Source organism: Pseudoliparis swirei, chromosome 12 (genome assembly GCF_029220125.1).
Source record: "Pseudoliparis swirei isolate HS2019 ecotype Mariana Trench chromosome 12, NWPU_hadal_v1, whole genome shotgun sequence".
Taxonomy (NCBI): domain Eukaryota; kingdom Metazoa; phylum Chordata; class Actinopteri; order Perciformes; family Liparidae; genus Pseudoliparis; species Pseudoliparis swirei.
Window position 1 is genome coordinate 20,586,625 of NC_079399.1, and position 23,577 is coordinate 20,610,201.

General features: G+C 44.7%; 2 protein-coding genes across 5 annotated transcripts in view; one reads left to right on the plus strand and one right to left on the minus strand.

Annotated features, from left to right (window-relative positions):
• Nucleotides 1-4,629, minus strand: part of disp1 (dispatched homolog 1 (Drosophila)) — a 106,058-nt gene extending 101,429 nt beyond the window's left edge. The window contains exon 1 of one of the 2 annotated variants that reach the window (XM_056428291.1): nucleotides 4,612-4,629. The gene's annotated coding sequence lies outside the window, so the exon portion shown is untranslated. Of the gene's footprint in view, nucleotides 1-3,015; nucleotides 3,044-4,611 lie in introns of those variants that run through there. The other variant, XM_056428289.1, reaches the window with a different exon arrangement.
• A 2,969-nt stretch (nucleotides 4,630-7,598) lies between these two features.
• hmbox1b (homeobox containing 1 b) lies at nucleotides 7,599-23,171 on the plus strand. 3 transcript variants are annotated; one of them, XM_056428294.1, is made up of 10 exons: nucleotides 7,599-7,953; nucleotides 9,751-10,401; nucleotides 15,500-15,585; nucleotides 16,306-16,416; nucleotides 18,170-18,323; nucleotides 19,345-19,427; nucleotides 20,039-20,134; nucleotides 21,236-21,330; nucleotides 22,288-22,371; nucleotides 23,026-23,171. In XM_056428294.1, exons 2-10 carry the CDS (start codon nucleotides 9,758-9,760, stop codon nucleotides 23,155-23,157), a joined length of 1,485 nt encoding a protein of 494 aa, XP_056284269.1. In that variant the 5' UTR covers nucleotides 7,599-7,953; nucleotides 9,751-9,757; the 3' UTR covers nucleotides 23,158-23,171. The 3 variants fall into 3 exon arrangements, with proteins under 3 accessions (XP_056284269.1, XP_056284271.1, XP_056284270.1); XM_056428296.1 differs by having other exon boundaries at nucleotides 21,239-21,330; XM_056428295.1 differs by having other exon boundaries at nucleotides 9,754-10,401.
• Nucleotides 23,172-23,577: the final 406 nt, after the last annotated feature.

Genomic DNA, 23,577 nt, shown 5'->3' on the forward strand with positions numbered 1-23,577 from the left:
AAACCAAATTTCTATTAAAAAACATTTTGTGAAATCTCGGTGTATTATAAGAGTTCAGAAACTGGGCACTTCGCAGATGATGGAAATCAGGCTCCGGATGCGGTGAATTAAGTTTAACAATATTTAATGGCAAGAAGTTTAAACAAAAGTTGAAAAAACAACCAAAAGCTCACCATCGTTGGGTTTCGTGGTGATACAGACTCAAGACGGAAAGAAAAGAAATGTCCGCACTGACAAAAAACAGATATCAGACGGAGACGAGCTAGCGCGAGCTACGAGCTAGCGTCTGCCACGAGCTGGCGCGAGCTACGAGCTAGCTTAAACATGGTTATAATGCCTAATTTATTATTTGTTGGACTACTTTTATGAATGCAAGTCTTGCAATCAGCGTTACGGTACTTATACAAGTTTGTTGGATTTGCTCCATGTCGCATTGTTACAATCTTTTTTTGAGAAATACAGCTACAATTTTGACCGTTTACCTTTCTAGCTAGCTACTGTATCTAAATAGAGGTTAGGCTGCTGACTAGGGCCATATTGGCATATAGGTACCCAACCCTATTCAACTGTCCTCCCACAAAGGGAACAAAAAAATATTGAAAATTAATTTGGGTTGGATTTCATCCCCACGGAAAGCGACACATTAATCACACGCTAATCTGAAGGCGCGTCCCTGACGGAGCAGAGAGGCTCGGACAACGTCTCTCGTTCTCGGGGGGGGGGGGATCTTCTGTGGAACTGGCTGTCTACACCAACACACACACACACACATCCATGCTGTGTGGCAGTATGAAGAACTCAACAAAAGGCAGACAGAGATTAGGCACGCCGGTGCCACGGGCTCCCCGAGATCTGCCGGCGTCTCCGTCCCCCTCGGCTCAACATCAAAAGAACGCAGTGCAACAGTTTGAATTATGGACGGCAAGTGTGCAGTCATGTCTCCGGTGGCCGGCAGCCACCGATTAACCCCTGTGCCACAAAGATATAAGAAAATGAAGGAAAAACACGGGATACCGACAACTGCACATCAGCAGCAGCACAAGACGTCACCGGGGGTCAGCGGGGAATGTGAGTTCTCCAGTTTGAGGCCATTTATAGAGATAGTTACAGGTTAAGCTTTTCAGACAGCTCCACCAGCAATGACCTCTTTTTCCAGCTCCATCATATATGTTTTAAGTCTGCCTGTTGGTGCATTACGTCACTTCCCTTTATTGCCGTTGCTTGGGGATTTGTTCCCCTCCACTGAATGCCAGAGGGTTTCTACCAGGGAAAAGGTTCCTGCACGTTATCAGCAGGATTGAGACCAGACTGTTACAGCGCAGGCGACCAGCGGACTCATTCGGAGGAAACGGGGATGAATACTGGTGTCAGACAGATGTGGAACGTCACCATTTTGTTCACTTTTACTGGGGGGGGGGCTTAACAGTCATATCAGGTTATAACAGCAAATGGAAGAGTTATAAATACTTCCGACATCAATGCCGTGTCGAACTTGTGGCTTGTGCGCAACGAAGACGGCACAAAGGGCGAGAAACGAGAGAGAGAGAGAGAGAGAGAGGGGACGGCGCTGAGGGAAGAAGTTGCCCAGAGATGGAGATGAGCCAAGAACCAGAGATGGCGAGCAGCTGTTAAACGTCAGCTGTCCGGGGCCAGTTGTTCAGAAGGGGCCGAGAGGCCAGGATGCAGGGATTCAGAGACATTAGGGGAAGGGGATGTGTGGGGTTGGGTGTATAGGCGGGGGGGAGGGAGGGAGTGGAGGGGGGGTATGGATATTATAACAAGCAGACGGGGACAGGGAGTGGGCGCTGGCGGCGAGAGAGAGAGACGAGTGAAAAGAATTCAAAGTAAATGAAAGTGTGGGGCGTTTTGGGAGAAGGAAACGTTCATCTGTGGGAAGACATTTTATCTTCTTCACTGGCCACAGGTCACATGTGGAAATGGGGCCGGCCAGGAATTCCACGTGATCAATCTAAAGTCTGTTTTAGCGGATTCGTGTTGTGATGAAATCATACATCGGGAGATGCACGACGACGTCATCTTAATTGATAATAAAAACCAGCACAGAACTCAAAATGTCTCGGAACATGGGATTATTTGATTAAACTGAGAATGCACTCTGTACGTTTCACTTGTTCAGGGTGTGATCCACACAAGAGCAGTGATGTCACAGGAACGACTTAGAAGGTATCCATTGAACTATCGATGAAGAGAACATGCTTTTTTTGTGAGAAGTGTTATTATTGAGATATTAAAATAACCTTCATCAGGGAAGAAGATTTTGGCCATATCATCCAGTCCTTTATGGAAAAATACTTGTGACAAATTGCATTCCCATGGGCATGTTGACTTGAGGAAGGCAGTGATGAGTGCGCAGACGTATATCTTTCTTTACACATCCAAAACTTCTGTTCAGGGTGGACTACTGGGGTTGAAGTCAGTGTAGTAAGCGCGAGGCCTCCCCCTAGTGGTCGGTTTCTGAGCGCTACATGGAACCGCAAGAGCAGGGATCACCAAACCTTTTCCTGTGAGGGCCACTTAAATTTTTTCTTCTCCGATGGGGGCCGGGGTCAGTTTGTAACAGAAAAAGTGTGACTATGGCAGGGGTGCCTAAATGTAAACATTTATTGTTTTCCAGACAGCCACACATAACCAAATATTAATAACCCTTTCCGGGATCTTCACAGAAAAAAAAGTCAGGAAATAAATAACATTATTTATTCTGTTACCTAACCTTTTCGCCATTATTCCGTTCTATTTGACAGGGGCTGGTCTAGGACTTGCTGCGCGTGTGTGTGTGTGTGGGGGGGGGGGGAACATTCATTCCATTAAATTAAAGTATAGACACACTGACAAATGCATACATCATTTTGCTAATGCTAATGTTGCTCTTCCAATAGAATAGAATAGAATATACACTTTTATTAATCCCCAAGGTATATTAGTGTGTGTGCATTTAACCCATCCAGTTATCGGGAGTGGGCTGCGGTGACGGATGCCGACTGAGCAGGTACTCACAGTGATCCGATTGGCTGAGCTGTGTTCGACTTGCAACTAATGGGGAGACGGATCGAAAGCCTCCGACACCAACTCTGATCGAGGAAAGCATCGACGTCACTTCAAAGAAACGTTCCTGCCAGACGACCCAACATCTCTCAAATTCTCTCACGCCAATGAGAAATGAGAGTAGGTTTCTGCTGACTCAGTAAACTGAATATGTTTAAGTTGTGTACCCCAAAAAATAATGTTTTTGTTTGTTACATTACATAAACCAAACGAGCACGTAATGGATCGATGGGGGGGGGGGCATTGTAAATGGTCCTCTGTTGTCTGGAGGTCACGCAAGTCGTCAATTGCAGTTGAGTGAAATAAAAATACAATTCCTAATTATTTTAACTTGATCAGATCCCCGCCTCAAAAAAACCAACTAAATAAACACTGGTTGACTAGGAAACAAAAAAAACACATAACTGAATGACGAAAGGAGACAAAATAATGGAATAAAAACAAGAAAAGTTAAATTTGTGAATGAATGAATAAATAAATAAGTGACTCATGTAGACTTCAGGTTACGGACAAAAGAGGAGAACGAGATGATGATGTAATGTTTGCAGAGACTGAGAAGACATTAAGAAAGCTGGATTATATATCATGGATGTAATGAAGACACAGGTGTGTCTGATTGAGCCGGTGTTGGAATCAACAAGCCGAGCGTGACCGCTCCACTTTTCAGTGAGCCGACGTTTCTTTCTGCAACACTACAAGCGGACACAGTCAGAGCGCAGGAATGTTTAAAAAGCAGCTTCGACATATACAAATATATATATATAAATAAATATATATAAATATATGTGTATATATACATATACACATCTACATGTATATTTATATATATGAACATATACATATATACAAATAGCTATATATATATATATCTATATATAGATACATATATTTATGTATATATATACACACACACATATATATATATATATACACACATATATATACACATATACATATATCTATATATAGATATTGATATATATGTGCGTTTTATATTATGTATAAATATTTATATTAAAGCGTGACACGTTTTATTCGCACTAGGTTAGTTCTCCAGTTAGCTAGAACCAACCACGCGCTCTGCAGAGGAGGCGCTCCCCCGGGAGTTTCTCCCCTTTGCTCGCGGGCTGTGACCGGTTCTCGTGCCAATTAAGGTGACGTTATCATTATAGCTTCGGCCTTTAATATTACGTCAAATCACGGTGGACTCGCATCACCCCGAGCTACTGTATAATACAACAATAACGTTACCGAAGCGTCACTATGCGAACTACAAAAAAAACCATGCAGGCGCCGTTTCCGATCCCCACTGTCCAAACTCTGGACAGTGGGCATCGCGTTGACGACCCACGCCGCTACACCGGTGCCCCGTTCGCTGCCACCCACAGACTGCGTGGGGCTCAGCCGAGCTAGCTAGCTTAAGTTGGTGTTAGCCGGCTGCTAGCCGCTCCCGGCTAACCTCGCTGACCAAAACAGCTGGCCGGACATCCGCGGGTTTCTCCACGTTGAACCGCACGTTGGAACAACCGAGCCGCCGCAGATACTCACACTCGCACCCTCCGGCCGCGGAAGCAGAGCACGCGCCGAGCGATACGAGGCGATGAGGAAAAGTTTTCCTGGTCACTTGAGGTTTTTTTGCCGGATGCTGATGAATCCAGTTTCCAAAGCATCAGACCATGTTGGGTTAGGCAGCTGCGCACTGAGTGCTTGTTTGCACACGAAAGCCTTTTGGAGGGTTTCTGGGAAAATGTAGGGAACTTCGAAGGGCACTAGGAGGAGGAAACGATATGCCCTAGTTTCTTACGTCCTTATAGTCCATGTCGTATACTTTTATATTATTTTAGAGTGTATCCCTTATAGTATTGGGAGCCTACCCTTCTTGTTATTTTAAAAGGGGCCATATACATGAGTAAACATAAGAGATACATTCCTGGCTATGTGAATATGCCGATTAGATGGGTCAAAACTAATTCAGAAATCACTCTGAATGTCCCTTTTTGCAATTTCATGTTTAGGTTATTTAACAATTATTTTGTGATAAAATAATACATTTCTAAATCATTATATTTTTTAAAATGGAATGGATAGAAGCAAAGTAAAAGAGAGACAGGTGTTTGAAAGTACTGTATATAATAAAGGGATAAGTAAGAGTGACTCAAGAGCACATGACCGCCTTCATAAAGCATGTGTACAGTAGCCGACGTGACATACGAGCACATGTGTTAAAAAATCCAGTTATATTTATGTTTTCATATGTGATGTGTATTCGCAATACCTCCACACCAATGCTGTGTAAAAAGAAAATCTTAAGAAAAACACTTGATAAACACAATGTTAGCATTTTCTTTCATATAATTTTTTTTTAAACTGCCATTGACTATTAAAAAAATTAAAAAATGATACTGTTAGAGTAAACTCGTGCCAAATACCATGATTCCAAGACTTTAGACCAATCAGAACAACAACCTTTTTGTCCTTCTCATTCTGGATATAGTATTTGGTGTACGATTCAGCTGTTAAGAAAAATATGTATATTTATCTTAATTTCTAACAAAAGATAACTTAATTGTGTATATCGGATCAGTCTAATCCTTTACGGAACGATCGAACAACACACAACGTCCAAGTACAAACAAACCTGTTCGATGTTGTCACATGGGGGCAGTGTGATTACCGTGCACTCCTTTACAGAAAGCGTGGGGCTCCATCCTCCTTGGAAGCTGCGATGTGCCTCACATCGCCGCCTGTAAACATGGCATCACTCCCGCCTAATATGATGAGACCATTCTGTATTATTCATGGCCGCCGGGACATGTGCTCTAACAGCAGCACCATTCATCAGTGTGTAGAACAAATGTTTCACACCCCCACTGCGGTCGATCAGGTCGAGACAATTAGCACGGTTCCCCCATGACACTAAAATGTGTTCTCGACCCTCTCTGAACATCACTCTCAATGTGAGCATCGATCTGGACCGTGTCTTTGACACCAGGGTGACGAGGGAAAACCTTTTCACTGAATGGTCTCGCCATGAAACGCGATTAACATCAGTTATTCAATATACCGAAATTAAGACACGTCTTTGGTTTTCACTTACCAGGTTTCCTGATGTGTTGTGAACATTGGATAAAGCTATAGCAAAATTATTTTGTCATTCTGTTGACGTGTTGGAGTCAAAGGTCTTTTACAGAGGGGGCATTTTTAATATCTTTTCTACCACTTTAGAAATCAGAAAATACAGCCAAAACAGCCTAAAACAATCACATTTATCCATGTTCTTGGTCATAAAATGTTGTGTAAAAGAACAAACCCCTCTGTATTATTTAGGAAGTGGAACATTTGGTCGTGACTACTGAAGTGGAGATTTCTAACTATTTAAGATATGTTTTGCTAAACTACAGACATTTTAAAGACACTAAAGGTGAAAGGGTCACCATGAAACTCCCCCATTGGTTCCTCACATTATGACTATTATCTTTTTATTAAGTGTTGTGAAAAGTGATGTTTAAATGAGGTATTATCTAATGGCAGCTGTTGGTGAAATCTAGAAAAGCAAAAAGACAAAGTAATAAAATAATGTTTTTTTTACTAGTCCAAAAGAGGACGTGTTAAATAATTAAAATAGCCTAATATCTTTAAATTAACCAGTGCTTTAAAAACATTTGTTGTTGTTGTTGACTGTAGAGTCTCCCCTTAAAACCCACTCTTCCGGGGGTGGTGGGGTTACTGCAGTGGTTCTCAAAGCGGGGTCTTTCGGGGTGTTCCAGGGGGCCCTTAGGAAAAAAAAGGGAATTTTATATATTCATTGTAATTATACACAAGTAATATAATGAGAAAATGGGTGACTATTTTGGTCATTAATTTTCTACACTTTCTGTAAGAACTGCAAAAACATCATGTTGAGACTCCGCCCACTCCTCCTCTCTACCTCCATCTGCCTGATGGATCGTGGAGGTCTCCATCGTGGAATATGCCTACTATGAACTGCCATATTATTGAATGTGTTTTAACTCTAAATATGTCCTTCTGTACACATGACATCTATTGCACCTGTCCATCCTGGAGAGGGATCCTCCTCTGTTGCTCTCCTGAAGGTTTCTTCCCTTTTTCCCCCCTGAAGGGTTATTTGGGAGTTTTTCCTGATCTGATGTGAGGTTTTGGGGCAGGGATGTCTATGTGTACAGAGTGTAAAGCACTCCGAGACAAATTTGTAATTTGTGAAATTGGGCTATACAAATGAAATGAATTGAATTGAATCATAAAATGCACCAAATTAATGAAGAGACAAATATTTTTTATTGAAATATTTTAAATTAAAAGAAAAATGGCCATCAGCTTGATTTTAAATATGGCCACCCACCACTATTCTGTTTCCAAACTCCAAGTACATATTTGGGAAATGCCTGAACACATTTTCAAACCTTCTGGCAGTTTAGGTGTCTGCTGAGCTGGTACCTGGGTGGTACCTGGGTGGTCCCACCCCCCCACCCCCAGCGGCGGGCCGAGGGGGAGCCGGCGGCCGCATTATAAACTGCATCGCCCTTCGTGACAACTGTAGATCAGGAGCCATCAGCTCCCCGTCTCGCCCTCGTTTCGGGGACTTGTAGTTTTTAGTGTAAAAGAACGCCGCCGCACGGCAGAGGCCCGTCGTGGGAGTAAAACTACAGTTCCCTCGTAGCTCCTCGGAGGTGTTACTTGTCAATATGGCTGTTGTCAGACAGACAAAGCGGAGGAGGCAAATAATTCGCCTCTGATTAGAAATCCTTGGATAGGGGGTCGGGACAGGCCACTCGTCAGACCGCGTTACTGTTCCGCTGCGGTGAAAAGACGCCGCGGGTCTTTGCTCCAGTTGACACAGTTAAATGGTTAAAGTGGACGATTTGAACCGAGGTAAGTCGTGTACTTGTAGAAATAAAACGGTGAAAGTTGTGTTATTAATATTAAACGCCCGCTAGTAAGCGGCAACGGCTGCGGCGGCTAACGTCTGCTAGTGTCGGCGCGGCTAGCATGTTATGCTAATTCGCTCCACAGCGCGAGCGCTACCGAAATAGCAGCCGTTACGTCGCGCGCCGTCTTCCGCGATGTCGCGGGTGTCCAACGGCTCTCCAGAAAGCGATGGGCACCAGCCCGGGTGTCTGCGGTGGGTTGCGAGCCGGGACTCGTGTGAGGCTACGCCGGGGCACACTGCCTGTCCGTCGGCGGCGGAGACCCGCGTGCTAACGCTAGCTCTCGGGCAAAGGGCGTGAGAGCGCCGGCGTCACCCGGCGGCTCTCCCGCAGCGGCGGCCGAACAGCCACCCCGCTGCGGGGCCTGCGGTCTCTGCGGTCCCGAGCAAAACAAAACCGCGTGGACGGGGAAGCGGGGCCAGGAGCTCTGGTCAATGTCGGGACAATTTTAACTGCCAAAGAAACGAGTTAGCTTTACACTGGGAGTGTCTGATGCAGCATGCATGCGCCCTGTAAGACAATATATATATACATATTTTTTGGGGGCGTGATACAAAACCTAACCTGATTTATCGGTTATCTATGATTTTTTTTTTTTTTAAAGCTTTGAAAAGTTCTAGAAGTTGTTTGCACTGTTAATCGCGTGATGATCAGATCCGTGTGCCGTCCGTCAAAGACCCGCACGTGGCTCTTGTCTTCTAATTAGAGAGTAGAAGTAGGGTCACTTATAATTAACTCATCACCCGTGTGTGTTATGTCATGTGACCTCCAGTGTGTGCGTGTGTGTGTGCCAGCCACCTTAAACCGCCCTAAATGGAATAGTTAACTTAGTAAATGCTTGACCCTGGATGGCTAATGAGTCCAAGTGCTCATCTGGTTCAGTGACCCTGCCATTCACAATAACTTCAGAACAACACACGCACGCACACACACGCACGCACATGCTCTCATTTCTCCTTTTGTCCCTGTCCTCTGCTCATCTTGGGCTAACACAGAAGTAGAGCGGAAGAAGAAGGGATAAAAACTGCCGGCGACCTCTTTTTAAACCGTTTATCATCGGGGTCGGTGGTGGTGGTGGGGGGGGGGCGGCGGCACTGGAGATGGAAAAAAATCTGCCGCAGTCTTGATTCCAGTTGCATTGATTTTGAGCAGTGCAAATTGCTTATGTAAAAACACAAAGCGTGGGTGGCACACGCGAGAGCCGGGGATACGTCGTGTCGCGCTTAAAGAATGGCGGTCGGGACGTTAAGATGGCATCAGCTGTCAAGGTGACTCTGCCGGCTGGTTCCCGAAAATAGCAGATTTTTATGCCCGGCCCCTCCCTCTTTCTTTCACACTCTTATCTCCCGCTGCTCCTCCCGTCTTCCTTTTCTTATTTGCTGCCTCTTTATTTTCTTCTTGCCGTTTTCACCATCCCTCTCTTTCCATCTGCCCCCCCCTCTCCCGCTCTGACTCTCCTCCGCTACCTCTCTCTACCTCCCTCCTCCTCTTCCCATCCTTTCCTTCTTTCTGTGACGGCGTTCCCTTTTCACTCATTTCCCACTTAATCTTCTCGTTGCCTCCGCCATCCCTTCACCCGTCTCATTTCTGCGTGACTTTCCTCCTTTTTTTTCCCCTCTCCATCTCGGTTCATTTCTCTTCTTCACTTTCTCGCCGTCTTCAACTTCCCCCTGCATTTCCTGTCCCCCCCCCCCCATCCCCCCCTCTGTCTCACAACCTGTCTGGCTTGTCTCTCGTCCAGCAGCAGGATGTCTGAGTTCAGCGAGGAGCCGCGCTTCACCATCGAGCAGATAGATCTGCTGCAGCGGCTGCGTCGCAGCGGCATGAGCAAGCCGGAGATCCTCCACGCGCTCGACACTCTGGACCGGCTGGACCGGGAGCACGGCGACAAGTTTGGCCGCCGCACCTCTTCCTCCTCCTCTTCCTCGTCCTGCTACGGCGTGGGCGGGGCAAACGGCTGCACCAACAACTCTGCCTCGAACGCCAACAATGGCAACACTGCCTCAGCAAACGCCGCCGCCGCCTCTTCCTCCTCCGCGACGTGCAATGGAGGCGAGGGCGTCGCCGTCGACCAATCGGCGGCGGCCGCCGTCAAGTCCAAAATCTCCACCGCCACACAGACGCAGTTCGTCGGCAGAGGCGGGCTCTCGCCGTCCCACAGCTACGACACGTCCCCGCCTCCGGGTCCGCCGCCGCCGGCCGCCGTCCCGCCCTCGCCGGTGTCGCTGGTCGCGCTGTCGCAGAACGGCCGGGACAGCCTGGCCGCCACGCCCAACGGGAAGCTGTCTCCGCCCAGGTACCCGGTGAACGGCGCGGCGGCGGCGCGAGCGTTTGGGTTCGAGGCCACGGAGGAGGACCTGGACATCGACGACAAGGTGGAGGAGCTGATGAGGTCAGTGGGGGGGAGGGGAGGTGAGCGCCAAACTTTGTTCGGGAAACTTAGTCGTCCAACTAAAAAGACGCAATCTGGTCGAAGATGGTCATCTCACGAGAGCAGATAACATGTGTTTCTTGCAGATGATTAAAAAAAAAAAAAAGTATTACGGTGGCCACTTAGTTGGAGTCGGCGTGATCGTGAATACAACGATGAGGCAGACGGCAGTTTATCTGAGGGGTTAAGTGTGTGTGCGTGTGTGGTTCATTCTTAACGTTGGAAAACGAAGATGAGAAAACAATCTCACCACAAAGTATATTTAGTTCCTGAGCTTTTCATCACATCCCAATTTTTTATTTCTGTCAAAATGTCTTTTTTCTTATTTTTTGCTGATGTTCAGAGTTTATTCTTGACTTTGGAAACAGAAGTTGAGAAAACATTTCTCGCAGCCGTGTTGTTGTGCTGAAGCTTTTTGAGTAAAAAAACAATGGAACACAGACACTAGCTCAAGTGGAAGTCATCATGAAATTATTTGGGTTTCTCTGATTGCAAATAATAAGAATAACTATTTATATAGCACCTTTTAAAAACAATGTGTACAAATAGCTCCACAGAGAGTCAAAGCACAATAAGTGGAATAGCAAGAAACCAATATTACATTTAAAAGTATATTTTAAAAACAGACAAACTAAATTAGGGGAACCGAAGTTCTGCATAAAAAGACTAGATCACTTAAAAGCTGTTCTATAAAAATGGGTTTTAAGAAGTGATTTAAAATTAGTTACTGATTCTGCGAGCCTTATCCCCTCCGGGAAATGCAGCTGGAACATGGTGGGGGGGGGTTACCTTTTTCAAGGTGCAGCGATGGTGTTCCAGTGGTTGTGCCGTGGGAGACTGTCTGTTGTTGTTGATGCCACAACAAAGGCAGAATGGAGCGTTCACTCACTTCCTGTTCACGTCTTTGTTCGGCAACCAGTGAATAATTGCACATGGCCACTAACGGTGCAAACAAATCGAGAAGAAATCGAAAAAGTTGCAAGTTGTTTCGTGCGACGCGTGCCGGATAAACGTGTACATCCTGTGGTGGTATCAGGACAACAGAGACGGGCGCGAAAGGCGTTGTTGTTGTCGTGATTGTTTTATTGCATTAAACATTGGAAGTATTGTTTGGCAAACGTTGAGGGGGGGGAATCCTCCCGGGGTTCACGCTGACCGTTCAGAAGACTTTACAAGTGTGTGCACCTCTGGAAACATTGGAAGCACGTGAGGAACATCCAATAATATTTAGGTTTGGAGGAAACTTGGAAAAGTGGAGACGACGCTGAAGGGACTCCTCCGGTTGTATAGAAGTCGACGAGAGAACGACTCGACTTCTCGCTTGATTTATTCCCCGAGCAAACATTGTAAACGTGAGTTTACGGTCTCAATCTGTAGCTCCATGGTGAGAGCGGTCGTCCTGTAACCACGAGGTGGCCGGTTCGATCCCCGCTCTCCCCATAGCTCCGTGTTGAAGTGTCCTTGAGCAAGGCACTGAACCCCCAGTTGCTCCCCGGGCTGAAGCCCACCGCTCCTCAATAACTGAAGATGGGTAAAATGCAGAGAAGAAGTTCCCCATGGGGATCAATGAAGGATATATTATTATTATTAATAAAGTCTTCAATACTAATATACAATATTAAAGTCAATTCTTCAATCCTGGCAAACTCAGCACTTTACTTCATTTTCCCCCTGTATATTTAGTATTTGTTTTTTTTTGTCTTGTTATTGTGTTTTATATTTATTTTCATTGATGCTCTGATGTGCACCGCTGCTGGGATTTTTTAAATGTCCCCACTGTGGGACGAATAACGGAATATTATATTATATCATAATACAGAATGATGTTGATTTAGTAAATGATCCATTTAGAGTCCAGATATACTGGGATTGACAGGTCGAGTTGTCCCTGTTTTTGTTTCACCCTTTTATTGTTTCTTTCAGTAAGTGACGATAATATTGTAACAGTTAAGTCGCCTAAAAATGTCGCCGTTGGGTTGTACTTTGCGCCGACATTTGCGTCACTTCTGGTTGTAAAGAAACAAGATGGCGACGACCCAAAAAATCTCGTCGGTTACGGCCTCAACGCCGTCTCGATGCTTTTAAAAACCGTCGTCCACCAACCGACGGATTGAGTCCCAGTGACTTCGCCTGCTTCTCATCTACAGTCTACGGGTCCAAATTGAGGAAGAGATGAGCCGGGCATCACATCTTCTTTCCGTCGGCGTTGATGATCAGTCAACGCTCGTCTCCTCCGCTCGTCTCCTCCGCTCGTCTCCTCCGCTCGGCCTCCCAGCTGCCCCGTCTGTCGGAGTAAGAATAGACGTTCTCTGTCCTCGCCATCGCAGGTCTGGACTCGTCTACCTTCAGATTTCTGTCTCTCTGCAGGAGGTTCGGCCTTTTGAGTTGGCCTCCGACGACATCTCCTCCTCCTCCCTCCCGCTCTACCCTCTCCTCCTCCACGGTCTCGTACAGTGGCTCGTGCTCCATTGATTCGGCGGGTGTCGATACAAGCGGCTCTAATTTTAGCTGCGCCGCAAGAGCCCGGCGTGGAGGATATTGACGCAGGATGTCAAGGAGACGTGACGCATTCCCGTTTCAGAAATACATCGCCGGAGCGCTTCGAGCGCCCGAGTCTGGGATACCGACCGGTTCAAAGGATGCTGCAGTCGAGCACCGAGGTTATTAAAAAGAAATACCACAACCATACGTTTGATGATCCGACGTCTATCGGTTGAACAATATACTAAACTCTGTCGTGGTGATGTCACTTTAGTGGATCGATATTGCGATGGGAACCTGGAGAACGTCATTGTTGGATTTCTTCTCGTTTAAATGTTTTCTTTCATGCTGGATGACTGAAACATCTGTTAAACATTTAAAATGATTTGTACAGATGAAATATTTCAGCCAAAAGGAATGTTAGTCAAATAAGTATATATTTTCTTGTCCAGGACAGCCCTAGATTTTGGATTACGTAATATCGTAACGTGTTTATAAGTGTTGTCATTTCCTCACAAAATTCTCATTGTGTAAATATTTGAGGAGACGCCCATGTGACCGATCCCGGTGTGTAATCAATAAGCTGTTTTCCTCAGTGTGAGGAAGGGACTGGGCTCATAATGACACAAATAAATAGTTATACATGTACTGAATTTAATTAATGATCAAAATAATACATCTTACAATTCAACGGAAAGCCTTACGGTTTAGTTTTTAATTGATATTGTATTTAAACACACAAGTGACTAATCCACATTGTCACCGTACACATATTGCACCCTCCAATGGCGTATTAATATCGCTACATATGGTCAAACATGCTGATATTTGATGATTCTGATCCGCAAAATTTAATGAAGCCATACTAAAAATAATACTAACTTTATATATCACCTTTTTAAAAAAAAAATAGGTTAACAAAGAATCAAGGCGAAACATAACGTCAATAAAAGTGAACGTTTCAGAAAATACAGGAGGCAAAAGAGACCATGCCAAACAGGCAATGACCATAATAATAATACATAACATTTCTATAGCGCTTATCAGAATACTCAAAGACGCTTTACAACACATAATTAAAAAATCCTAAAAGCTATGCATTAAAAATAACTCAAATTACAATAAAAACAAACGACAAGAGCGTAGAGAGCACACAATCACACATTAGAAGCAGTTTTGAACAGGTGGGTTTTGATTTGTGATTTGAACGATGGAAGTTCGGTGCGGTCTCGGATGATTTTGGGGAACAAGCATGGCAATAGAAAAATGCAAAATAAAGAAGAACAGACAAACTAAATCACATAAAAGGATGACATCACTTCAAAGCAGTTCCGTTAAAAAAAATGTTGAGATTCTGCGAGCCGTTTCCCCTCCGGCAGGTCGTCCCAAAGTCGAGGGGCTCTGATGTCACCCTTTGATTTAGGCCTCGACTTTCGGAGGATCTGAGGCTGCGAGCCGGCTCATATGTGGAGGCCGGACCCAGGCGTGCTTTAAAAGTGATCATCGAAATCTTAAAATTAATTGTAAGACGAGCCGGTGGAGAGTCGTGTGACGCCGTCTGTTGAAACCAGGCAGAAGCCTAGCTGCTGCTTTCTGGGCCAGTTGGAGGCGGGTGATGGATTATTTTCAGTTTATGCTGGAAAGGAGGGAGTTGCGGCGGTCGAGTCGGGAGAACATGAGCGCATGAATGACTTTTTCAAGGTCCGAGCGTCACCGTACGGGTTTAATTTGTGAGATTACCTACGCGCCGGCGCAGATGACCGAGGACGCAGGCACGCCAGTCGGACTTGACTCGGGCCGTGACTTGTAACGAGCACGAGAAGTTTGGGGCAGATTCGACAAAGTCCAGTTGAGCCAGTAGGTGGCGCTTTGAGTCTGTGAACATATTCATGCATCATGTGTCCCTACATGAAGTGTTGACCACGTCATGTAAATTCAATGTAAAAAAAAAAAATTGATGAAAAAAAGCTGTCTTTTCTTGGAATCGATCACGCATCTCCGGGTCTCCAGTCAAACACTCATCATGCTGAGCTATAGATCTAGCTGGATTACAGGCAGCCGTAGGCGGTCACATTATTTTGGGCACGACGAGGGAGTGAATGTGCACCGTTGATCAGGGGGGCGTAGCCGGAGCGTAGTTCAGCACAGACGTGACATTTTCTCAGGGATTTTGTTCTTTATTTAATGTTTGTTCATTGTTGCGATCGTTGTTCTGTTTATTTGAAAGAAATTCAGTCTTGCAGGGCAAAATAGCGTTTGAAAGTTGAAATTCCGTTTTCGTGCAAAATCGTTGGGGATGGCGCCACGAGTGATTCTCACCTAGGGCGCCAAATGTGCTAGGGCCGCCCCTGTGCGAAAGTATGCGCTCTACCGAGTGCCCGTTCTAGTTCTTAATATATTCATGTTAATAGCGAGAGAATAAAAGCTGAATCTCGACATTTGTTCTGCGCCATGTATCTTTCAGGTATTCTAGATTTTAGTTGGTCTTCTCCTCACCTCACTCCATGTACTTTGTGTCTCCCTGTGCATAATCCCAGCCGGGCTCTGAGCTCAGTGCTGTGTGTGTGTGTGTCTGCAGGAGGGACAGCAGCTTGGTGAAGGAGGAGATCAAGGCGTTCCTGGGCAACAGGAGGATCTCTCAGGCCGTGGTGGCACAAGTTACTGGTGAGTAGCACCGAAACCCGGCCATTCATTTTAAGGGGGATTCCTGTCCCTCGTTTGCATTTGTTTGTTATTTTTCATGCCGTACGATACATAGAAGATCAGATGGGGAACAGCGAGACAATGTGCCTGTGTATAGTTTAAGAGTTGAGCATCACTTCTGGGTCTTTTAATGGCAAATCAGAGGTTTTTGTTAACATTTTAGAATTTGATCAAACCCTATAAATGTCATTTAGGCCACAAAATCGTTAAAAGGTCACATGCTTTGGCCAAATTTCAAGAATTGTGTAGTTTCTTTTGTCCCCTAACAAAAAGAAAACCTTTGAAATGCATTAAAATTGAAAGAAAAAGGGGAAAATGTTCTGCTTTCAGGGCCCCAAAGTATTCGTGTTCTCATACTTCCAGCTACAAATGTAGTATTTGGTTGTTATGCCACAGTTCAGGGGAATTTACATAAACGGAATAAAACGAGCTGCAAAATGTCGCTGTGAGCATTAACACCATGTACACAAGTGTGACATAAGAGTCCATAAATATGGTCTTCATGTTTGAATTTAACAAGATGTGATACTTATTATGCGCTCGATTACTATTTCACAATGCAAAGATTGAAATTCAGAGGTCGAAGTTGGTTTTCTTGTATAACAACAGCATATCCCCCCCTCTAGTCTGTCTGTCCGGAACGCACACTTTGTGTTAATTGGACGTCTGGCTGCTTTCCAGGCATCAGCCAGAGCCGGATCTCCCATTGGCTGCTGCAGCACGGCTCCGACCTGAGCGAGCAGAAGAAGAGGGCCTTCTACCGCTGGTACACGCTGGAGAAGACCACGCCAGGTGGGGCCCAGACCTCAGGACAGTAGCTTCATCTGGATGCTCTGAATCCTTTTAAAGCAGGAGTTGTTGGGCATTTTAAAAGTTGGATCTTAAGATGGCAGAGGAGTTTGCCTCGCTAATCGCATCAGAGGAGGGGGGGGGGGGGGTGCAAAGAGAGGGAGGCACAGTTGGAAAACACTCTGCTGACAGCACTTTTTATCGAGATAAGTAGACGTAGACGGCGTCATGGCCTCTGTGTGCTGCAGTGAGATGAGATGTGCGACGCCTCTGCCTCCTCATGCAGGATGTAAGTAGGAAGCGAATGGGAGGTGGAGACTAAGGAAGATGATGTAACGGCTCTTTGGAGGAGCTGAGTACTTTTTAAGTGTACTTTTATAATGTACTTTATTCTACTTGAACTCCAGCCTTGAGGCTTGGTTGCACCCAGGAGGAAACCTCCATCCTTTCTTCTGATGGCTTTCAGGGGGAGACCTGTACGGAAGTCTCTGAGAAAATACTTTGTAAAATATTGTAAACATGAGTTTATAGTTCAAGTCATCAATACAGCGTGATGTAAATATCAGACCATAAAGCAGGGTATGCTTTAGGTTGTTCCTGTAACCAGATCTACAAAGAGTCTGTCACAACATCAGTCCACAAACCAACGGGTGGCATCACCATGACTACGTCCACCAACGAGGTTCCTTTTTAAGAAGTCAAACAAACTTTAAATCATGTTGCACCAAACTTTAGAACTATCTTAAAATGAAAGATGACATTCAAACCTCTCCTGTAAACTTCAGTTTGAGTTTTTACTGTAAACCTAGATTATATTTTATTCTGTTGCACCGAAACTTTAAATTGTTATTAACCTTTTTTTCTTCTTTAAAAAAAAAATGGTTTCCTTTTTAAATGTTTTTTAATTATCGATAGATTGAGTGAAATGATAAAGTTCCTTGAAGAAAGTGAAGTGACCTAATAGAGTTTTATGATGCTGCTGATCCCGGAGTACAACCGGAAACTCGTTTTTGTTCCCCCGAACTGTTTTGTTGTCTTGTCGTCCGTCATTGGTCCGTCTCGCTGCATCAATCAGTCCAGCCAATTGTCCCTCAAACGTTGTGTTCAGGGACACGTAGGAGCGCCAGAGTTGGCGTGCGGTCGACGCCCCATCAAAAGACGAGCGTTGTCTCTCAAAATCCACGCTTTGCTGCAAATGATAAACGGCGACAAACACAGCGGGCCCCGACGCCGGCATCGGCGCCCCGCTGTGCACGCACCGACCCAAACTCGGGCGCCGCCGCCATCATCCCACACTTTCATCCTCTGCGGCACGTTCCTCAGTTGGAGCCCTGCCAACACCGTTGGCGGTGGAAAGTGCTCGGTGCTATTTCTGGCCAGAGGGAGATGCCCCCCCTGCCACACACACACACACACACCTCCATAGCAGAGGAACGTGACGTCCCGTTCATGCAGCTCTCAATAACCCAGACTGTTGTTACAGGAGTTTTTTAAGTTTTTTTTTTTTACTGCAAATCAAATCTTCTGTGTGCTTTTTTTCTTTTCTGCCGCGGTCGGGATTTCAGACGAGTCGGCACTATTCGGTCGCTCTTGTGATCAGAATGTATCGTGAGATTTGCAGAAGGCGGCGTGCAGAGACGGGCTCCCCGGCCGCCGCCTGCCACCGCGCACAGTCTGACTCCATTGCGTGACTCCGCCTGCCTGCCGTGTGACTCCTCCCCCTCTTTCTAATGCAATGCGCCGCTGCCGCCACCAGGTGCCACGCTGAACATGCGGCTGGCCCCGTTGCCCCTGGAGGAAATGGAGTGGAGGCAAACCCCGCCCCCCATCACTACCGCCCCCGGGACCTTCCGGCTGCGTCGCGGAAGTCGCTTCACGTGGAGAAAAGAGTGCCTGGCAGTGATGGAGAGGTGAGAGGGGGAGGGGGGGAGGGGGGGGAGCGGCAGATGACAGATGATGCATGGACGGTTTTTTTCTTTTCATAACTTCTCGCTTTTTTCCACATGGAGTTAAGGTAACATTGCCTCTCTGCAAATAATAACTTGACCTGTCATCGTTCACCCATTCTCAGCCTGATGGGAGGGGCTACAGCTCCACCTGCACATGAGCAGTAAATAATAGAGATGCACCGATCAGGTTTTTTGGTGCCGATCACCGATCACTGAAATCAGTATCTGCCGATGCGATAATAGCGATCACCGATCACGGTGTCGATTGAAGCATTCTATTTATTGTGTAGCATTATTGCCTAGGACTGAGGAAATACATATATAAAGCACCTCAAACATTAAAGAAATTACCGATTTCCTTAAACATTTAGGACTTTTAATTTGAAAAATCTCTTAATTGCGACAGTAAATATGTTTGATTGCCAGGCTAGGGGAAGTCAGGGACGTCCTGAACACATCTGCATCAGTCGTTGCCTGGGACTCTGAGGGAAAACATATCTAGAGCGCCTCAAACATTTAAACATGACAGATTTCTTTAACCATTTAGGACTTTTACTTTGAAAAATGTCCTAATTGATACATTACAATTGTTTGATTGCTATTGTAGGGGATTTCAGATATGTATGGAACACATCTGCATCATTCATTTCCTGGAACTCTTGGGGAAATTTATATACAGGACTTTTTTTAACATACAAAAGTCTGACTTATTTTTATAAACTCTTCCTTGGTACAGTAAAAATATTTTAATGTTAGCATAATTTAAGCTAAATCTCAAACGATCTATAAAGATACAAATCAGTTAATTGTTTACTTATATATGTTGGTGTATGATTTGTCGACATCTTATTTTGAAAAACGGATGTTTTTTCACGTGGTTCTTTTCGCTAACTTTGCAAAACCGGATGTTGTCACTTAAATCCTTCCGCTAACTTTATCAAAACCCAAAAAAATGTAACCGGAGTGACTCTTCTATCTTTAGCTACTTCAACGACAACCAGTATCCAGATGAGGCCAAGCGGGAGGAGATAGCAAACGCCTGCAACGCTGTTATTCAGAAGCCAGGTAAGCCACCGACACCGGGGACTGTCGGAGCAATCCAACTTCAAAGGGCTTTTTGGGGGCGTTTGTGATGGATGACGGCTTCATTTGGCATATGTAATGTAAACGTTACCACGGAGATTCCCGTATCTACACAGCCCTTGTGATCCGGCAGCCGTGCATCTTTGACCTCTACACACCTTGTGTGTTATACATGCTTATATGTGTGTGTGTTACGAAGCAGAATCGACTAATTAGGTCTAAAATGTATCTAACAATTTAGCAAAAAGAGAATGGGATGTGATTATTTGCTGGGGCTCTTGTGTTAATATTAATCTGATTTATTGAATTCCAGGCTGTTCCTTGTGATCTCACGTTTCTCGGACTTGGGCTGAATTTTTTCATAAACATCTGTGCTCTCTGTGACGGAATATTTTATTTTTATTTTCAACATCCATATTTTGACCATGTTCACTCATGAAACAATCGCGTTGTAAAAGTGGAATTCTCAGCTTGAGTGAGCAGATGGATAAACAAACAAAAAAGTCTGTAACTGTCAAATATTTTTCACATTTTAAAAGGGCGTCATTGTAAATGGCGAAAGTGACGGGATTGTTTTGTGATTTCTGTTTCAGGGAAGAAGCTGTCCGATCTGGAGAGGGTAACCTCCCTGAAAGTTTACAACTGGTTCGCCAACCGTCGCAAAGAAATCAAGAGACGTGCCAACATTGGTAACGTGACTTTGGGGAGGGGCCACAACTATTGAGACCTTTAAAGGCATCCCTTTGTGGTCAACGACTATGTCATGTTTATTAACAGCGGTTATTATGTTTATATATGCATTTTTAGATGCGTTTACAACAGTTCATCATTAATTAATTTCATCATTAGCTCAATATTTGTTAATTGGTCTCCTAATATTTGGAAGGACTTCTGGAAAAGCATCATCATAACCGCTGTGAACCGAGAAGGAAAATAATCCTCTTGCCACCCACATTTACCTACAGACCTCGACAGCAGCGGTTCCCAACCGCCACAGTCCAAAAGATGAGCTTTTTATCCATGACTTTTAACTATCTATTTTAACCATTTATCCATGACCTTTAACTATCTATTTTAACCATTTATCCATGACCGTGAGCTAACTATTTTAACCATTTATCCATGACCTTTAGCTAACTATTTTCACCGTGTATCCATGACTTTTAACTATCTATTTTAAGCATTTATCCTGGACTTTTAGCTAACTATTTTAACTGTGTATTCATGACCTAATGCTAACTATTATAACTCTCTATCAATGACTTTAAGCTAACTATTTTAAGCATTTATTCATGACTTTTAGCACTCACTATTTTAACTGTATTCATGACTTTTAACTAACTACTATCCATGACTTTTAACTTTCTAATTTAAGTATTTATCCATGACTTTTAACCATCTATTTTAACTGTATATTCATGACTTTTAACTAAATATTTCAACCATTAGATTCTTGAATTTTAGCCAACTATTTTAACTGTATCCATGAACATGGGCTAGCGTGTATCCATTACTTTTTGTTAACTATTTCAGCTGTTTATCCGTTTCTGACTAGCTATTCTTTTTAACTGGTTCTCAACATGCCGATCCCGATGTTGTGACGATAGTTACAGCTGAAGAGGTCAATTAACACTCAGTGACCACTTTTTTAAAACTAAAATGAAACTTTGCAATTTTTTACCAGTTAATAAAAAATGTTCAGTTTAAAAAAAATAGAATTTTAGATCCTATTTTTTCCGATGCATTCAGTGACTCATCGTGAATCTAATAATCCATCCTCTTCCTCCAAGAAGCCACAATCCTGGAGAGTCATGGGATAGACGTCCAGAGCCCGGGGGGACACTCCAACAGCGACGACATCGATGGGAACGACTTCTCCGAGCAGGTGAGGAGCGTCTAGGACACATGAAACCACTTTATTGTTACAGGCTGTGACGGGGAAGTCCGATTAAAGAGAGAGAGAGGTCACTTCTTCGTCTGTTACAGATTCAGCATTTTTATCGTCGCATTGAAAATGCGGAAGGTTATGTTTTGATCGCCGTGTATTTGTATGCGTGCGTGCGTGTTATTCGCTAAAGTCAAAAAGTATTAAACCGAATCGCATGAAATTTGGAGGGATGATTGGTTATTATCCGGGGACCATTTGATTAGATTTTAGGATCGATCGGGTCAAAGGTCAAGGAAAAGGTCAAAATCTTCTTTTTACCATAGCACGGTCAATTTGTATCCAATTGGCATGCAACTAATGCCAACATGTTGATAATTCAATGCCCAATCTTGTGATATGCGAAGGTATGCGCTCTACCGAGTGCCCGTTCTAGTTATTTTATATCATGCTGTGGTTTTTATTCATTCATTTCTATTTCATTTAGTTTTTATGGGTCGGCCTCTTGCCAACCGTTCACATCCTCGGCTCACTCTGGTGTCACAAGTCAGATGTTTTAAATGTTCACTCAATGTCTTCCTTCTCTTTGGTTGAAGGTAATAATTGAGATCGGCAGCAAAGAGACATCCAGGAATATTTGAACAGCGTTTTTTCTTCCAAGTGAACACTAAATATATTCACCCCCCCGAGTTTAGAAGGCACCTTAAGTTCTTTTATTTGTTTCCGGTTGAACATTAATAAAGAAATCGCCCTGCTCTTTTTCTCCTTTTCCACAGGAACAATGGAAAGTAGCAACGCTCTGTGTCGTTTAGACGTTTACATTCGGAGGTCGCCGTTCAGTTTGAGCCGCCTCGTTTTACTCTTGCAAAACCCTCCTGTCGACTCCCGGCTGCTGAAAAGAAACATTTTCAGCATTTTTTTTTGCTTTGCTAAATGAAGACCTTTTGTTTCCTGCAGGCATGTGACCTGCCCTATTTTGACAAGAGACCTCTCGGCCGACCTTTTGGCCTTTACCGACTCGAGCCCACCTCGCCAACACAGGTACATCCGCACAGACACACGCCAACCACAACGCTGAATAGGAGGTTCCCCTTCACAATATTAATTATACAGCCCAATAGCACACATTTTCCTCAGAGGGCTTTACAGTCTGTACACATACGGCATCCCTGACCTTTGACCTCACATCGGATCAGGAAAAATTCCCAAGAAATAGAAAACCCTTTATGGGGAAAAAAGTGAAGAAACCTTCAGGAGAGCAACAGGAGGATCCCTCTGCAGGATGGACAGAACAATAGATGTCATGTGACCAGATGAACAATAGATGTCATGTGATCCGAAGGAATCATGACAGAGTAACAAAATATTCAATGAGTATGACAGAGTAGGGTAGAGTATGGTCAAGTAGATTATGGTAGAATAGAGTTGAGTAGGGTAGATAAGATTAGAGTAGGGTAGGGTAGAGGAAAGTAGTGTATGGTAAAGTAGATAAGGGTAGAATAGAGTTGGGTAGATAAGATTAGAGTAGGGTAGAGGAAAGTAGGCTAGGGTAGAGTAGGTTAGGGTAAAGTAGGGGAAGGGTAGACTAGAGTAGGTAAGGGTAAAGTAGGGTATAGTAGAGTACAGTAGGGTTGAACTGCACACATGCTGACCCGCGGGTCCCCCTCTCCCTCCTCCTCCCCCTCTCCCTCTCAGGATGACAGCGAGCACCAGGACCCCATCTCTCTGGCGGTGGAGATGGCCGCCGTCAACCACACCATCCTGGCCCTGTCCCGAACCGGAGGGATCCCCAACGACATCAAGACCGAGTCCCTGGAGGACGAATGACCTGCAACGGGGTCGGTGGGAAACGACACAACGACACAACGACAGTCGAGAGGAGGGGAGTCGGCGGAAAGAGACGAAAAAGAAAAGAGACTGAAATAATGCTACAAACCTCGTGAATCTGTCCCTCAGCCGTCCCCTCCCAGCTGTTCCTGCCCCCCCCCCCCTCATATACAGACAGAGCTGGCAGTCGGATCACCACAACCCAAAAGAAAAATGGTGGCCCTCATCTGGGATTTGTTTCTCTCTTCACAGGATACCTCTTCTCTTCTCTTCCTCTCCCCGTCCAGCCAGGTTGTCTGAGCGACCCTCAGTCTCTCACCTCAGAATAATAACGTGTACTGTGTATATATAATATATATATATCTACATATATATATGGTTCCTCTGGCTCTCAGTCACACTCTATCTACCGACACAGCC

Bases quoted from the DNA above. Each gene is read 5' to 3' on its own strand.
- hmbox1b (XM_056428294.1), top strand. From the start codon at position 9,758: ATGTCTGAGTTCAGCGAGGAGCCGCGCTTCACCATCGAGCAGATAGAT. The intron at 15,586-16,305 runs GTGAGTAGCACC...GCTGCTTTCCAG, and splicing joins CGTGGTGGCACAAGTTACTG to GCATCAGCCAGAGCCGGATC. The intron at 19,428-20,038 runs GTAAGCCACCGA...TTTCTGTTTCAG, and splicing joins CGCTGTTATTCAGAAGCCAG to GGAAGAAGCTGTCCGATCTG.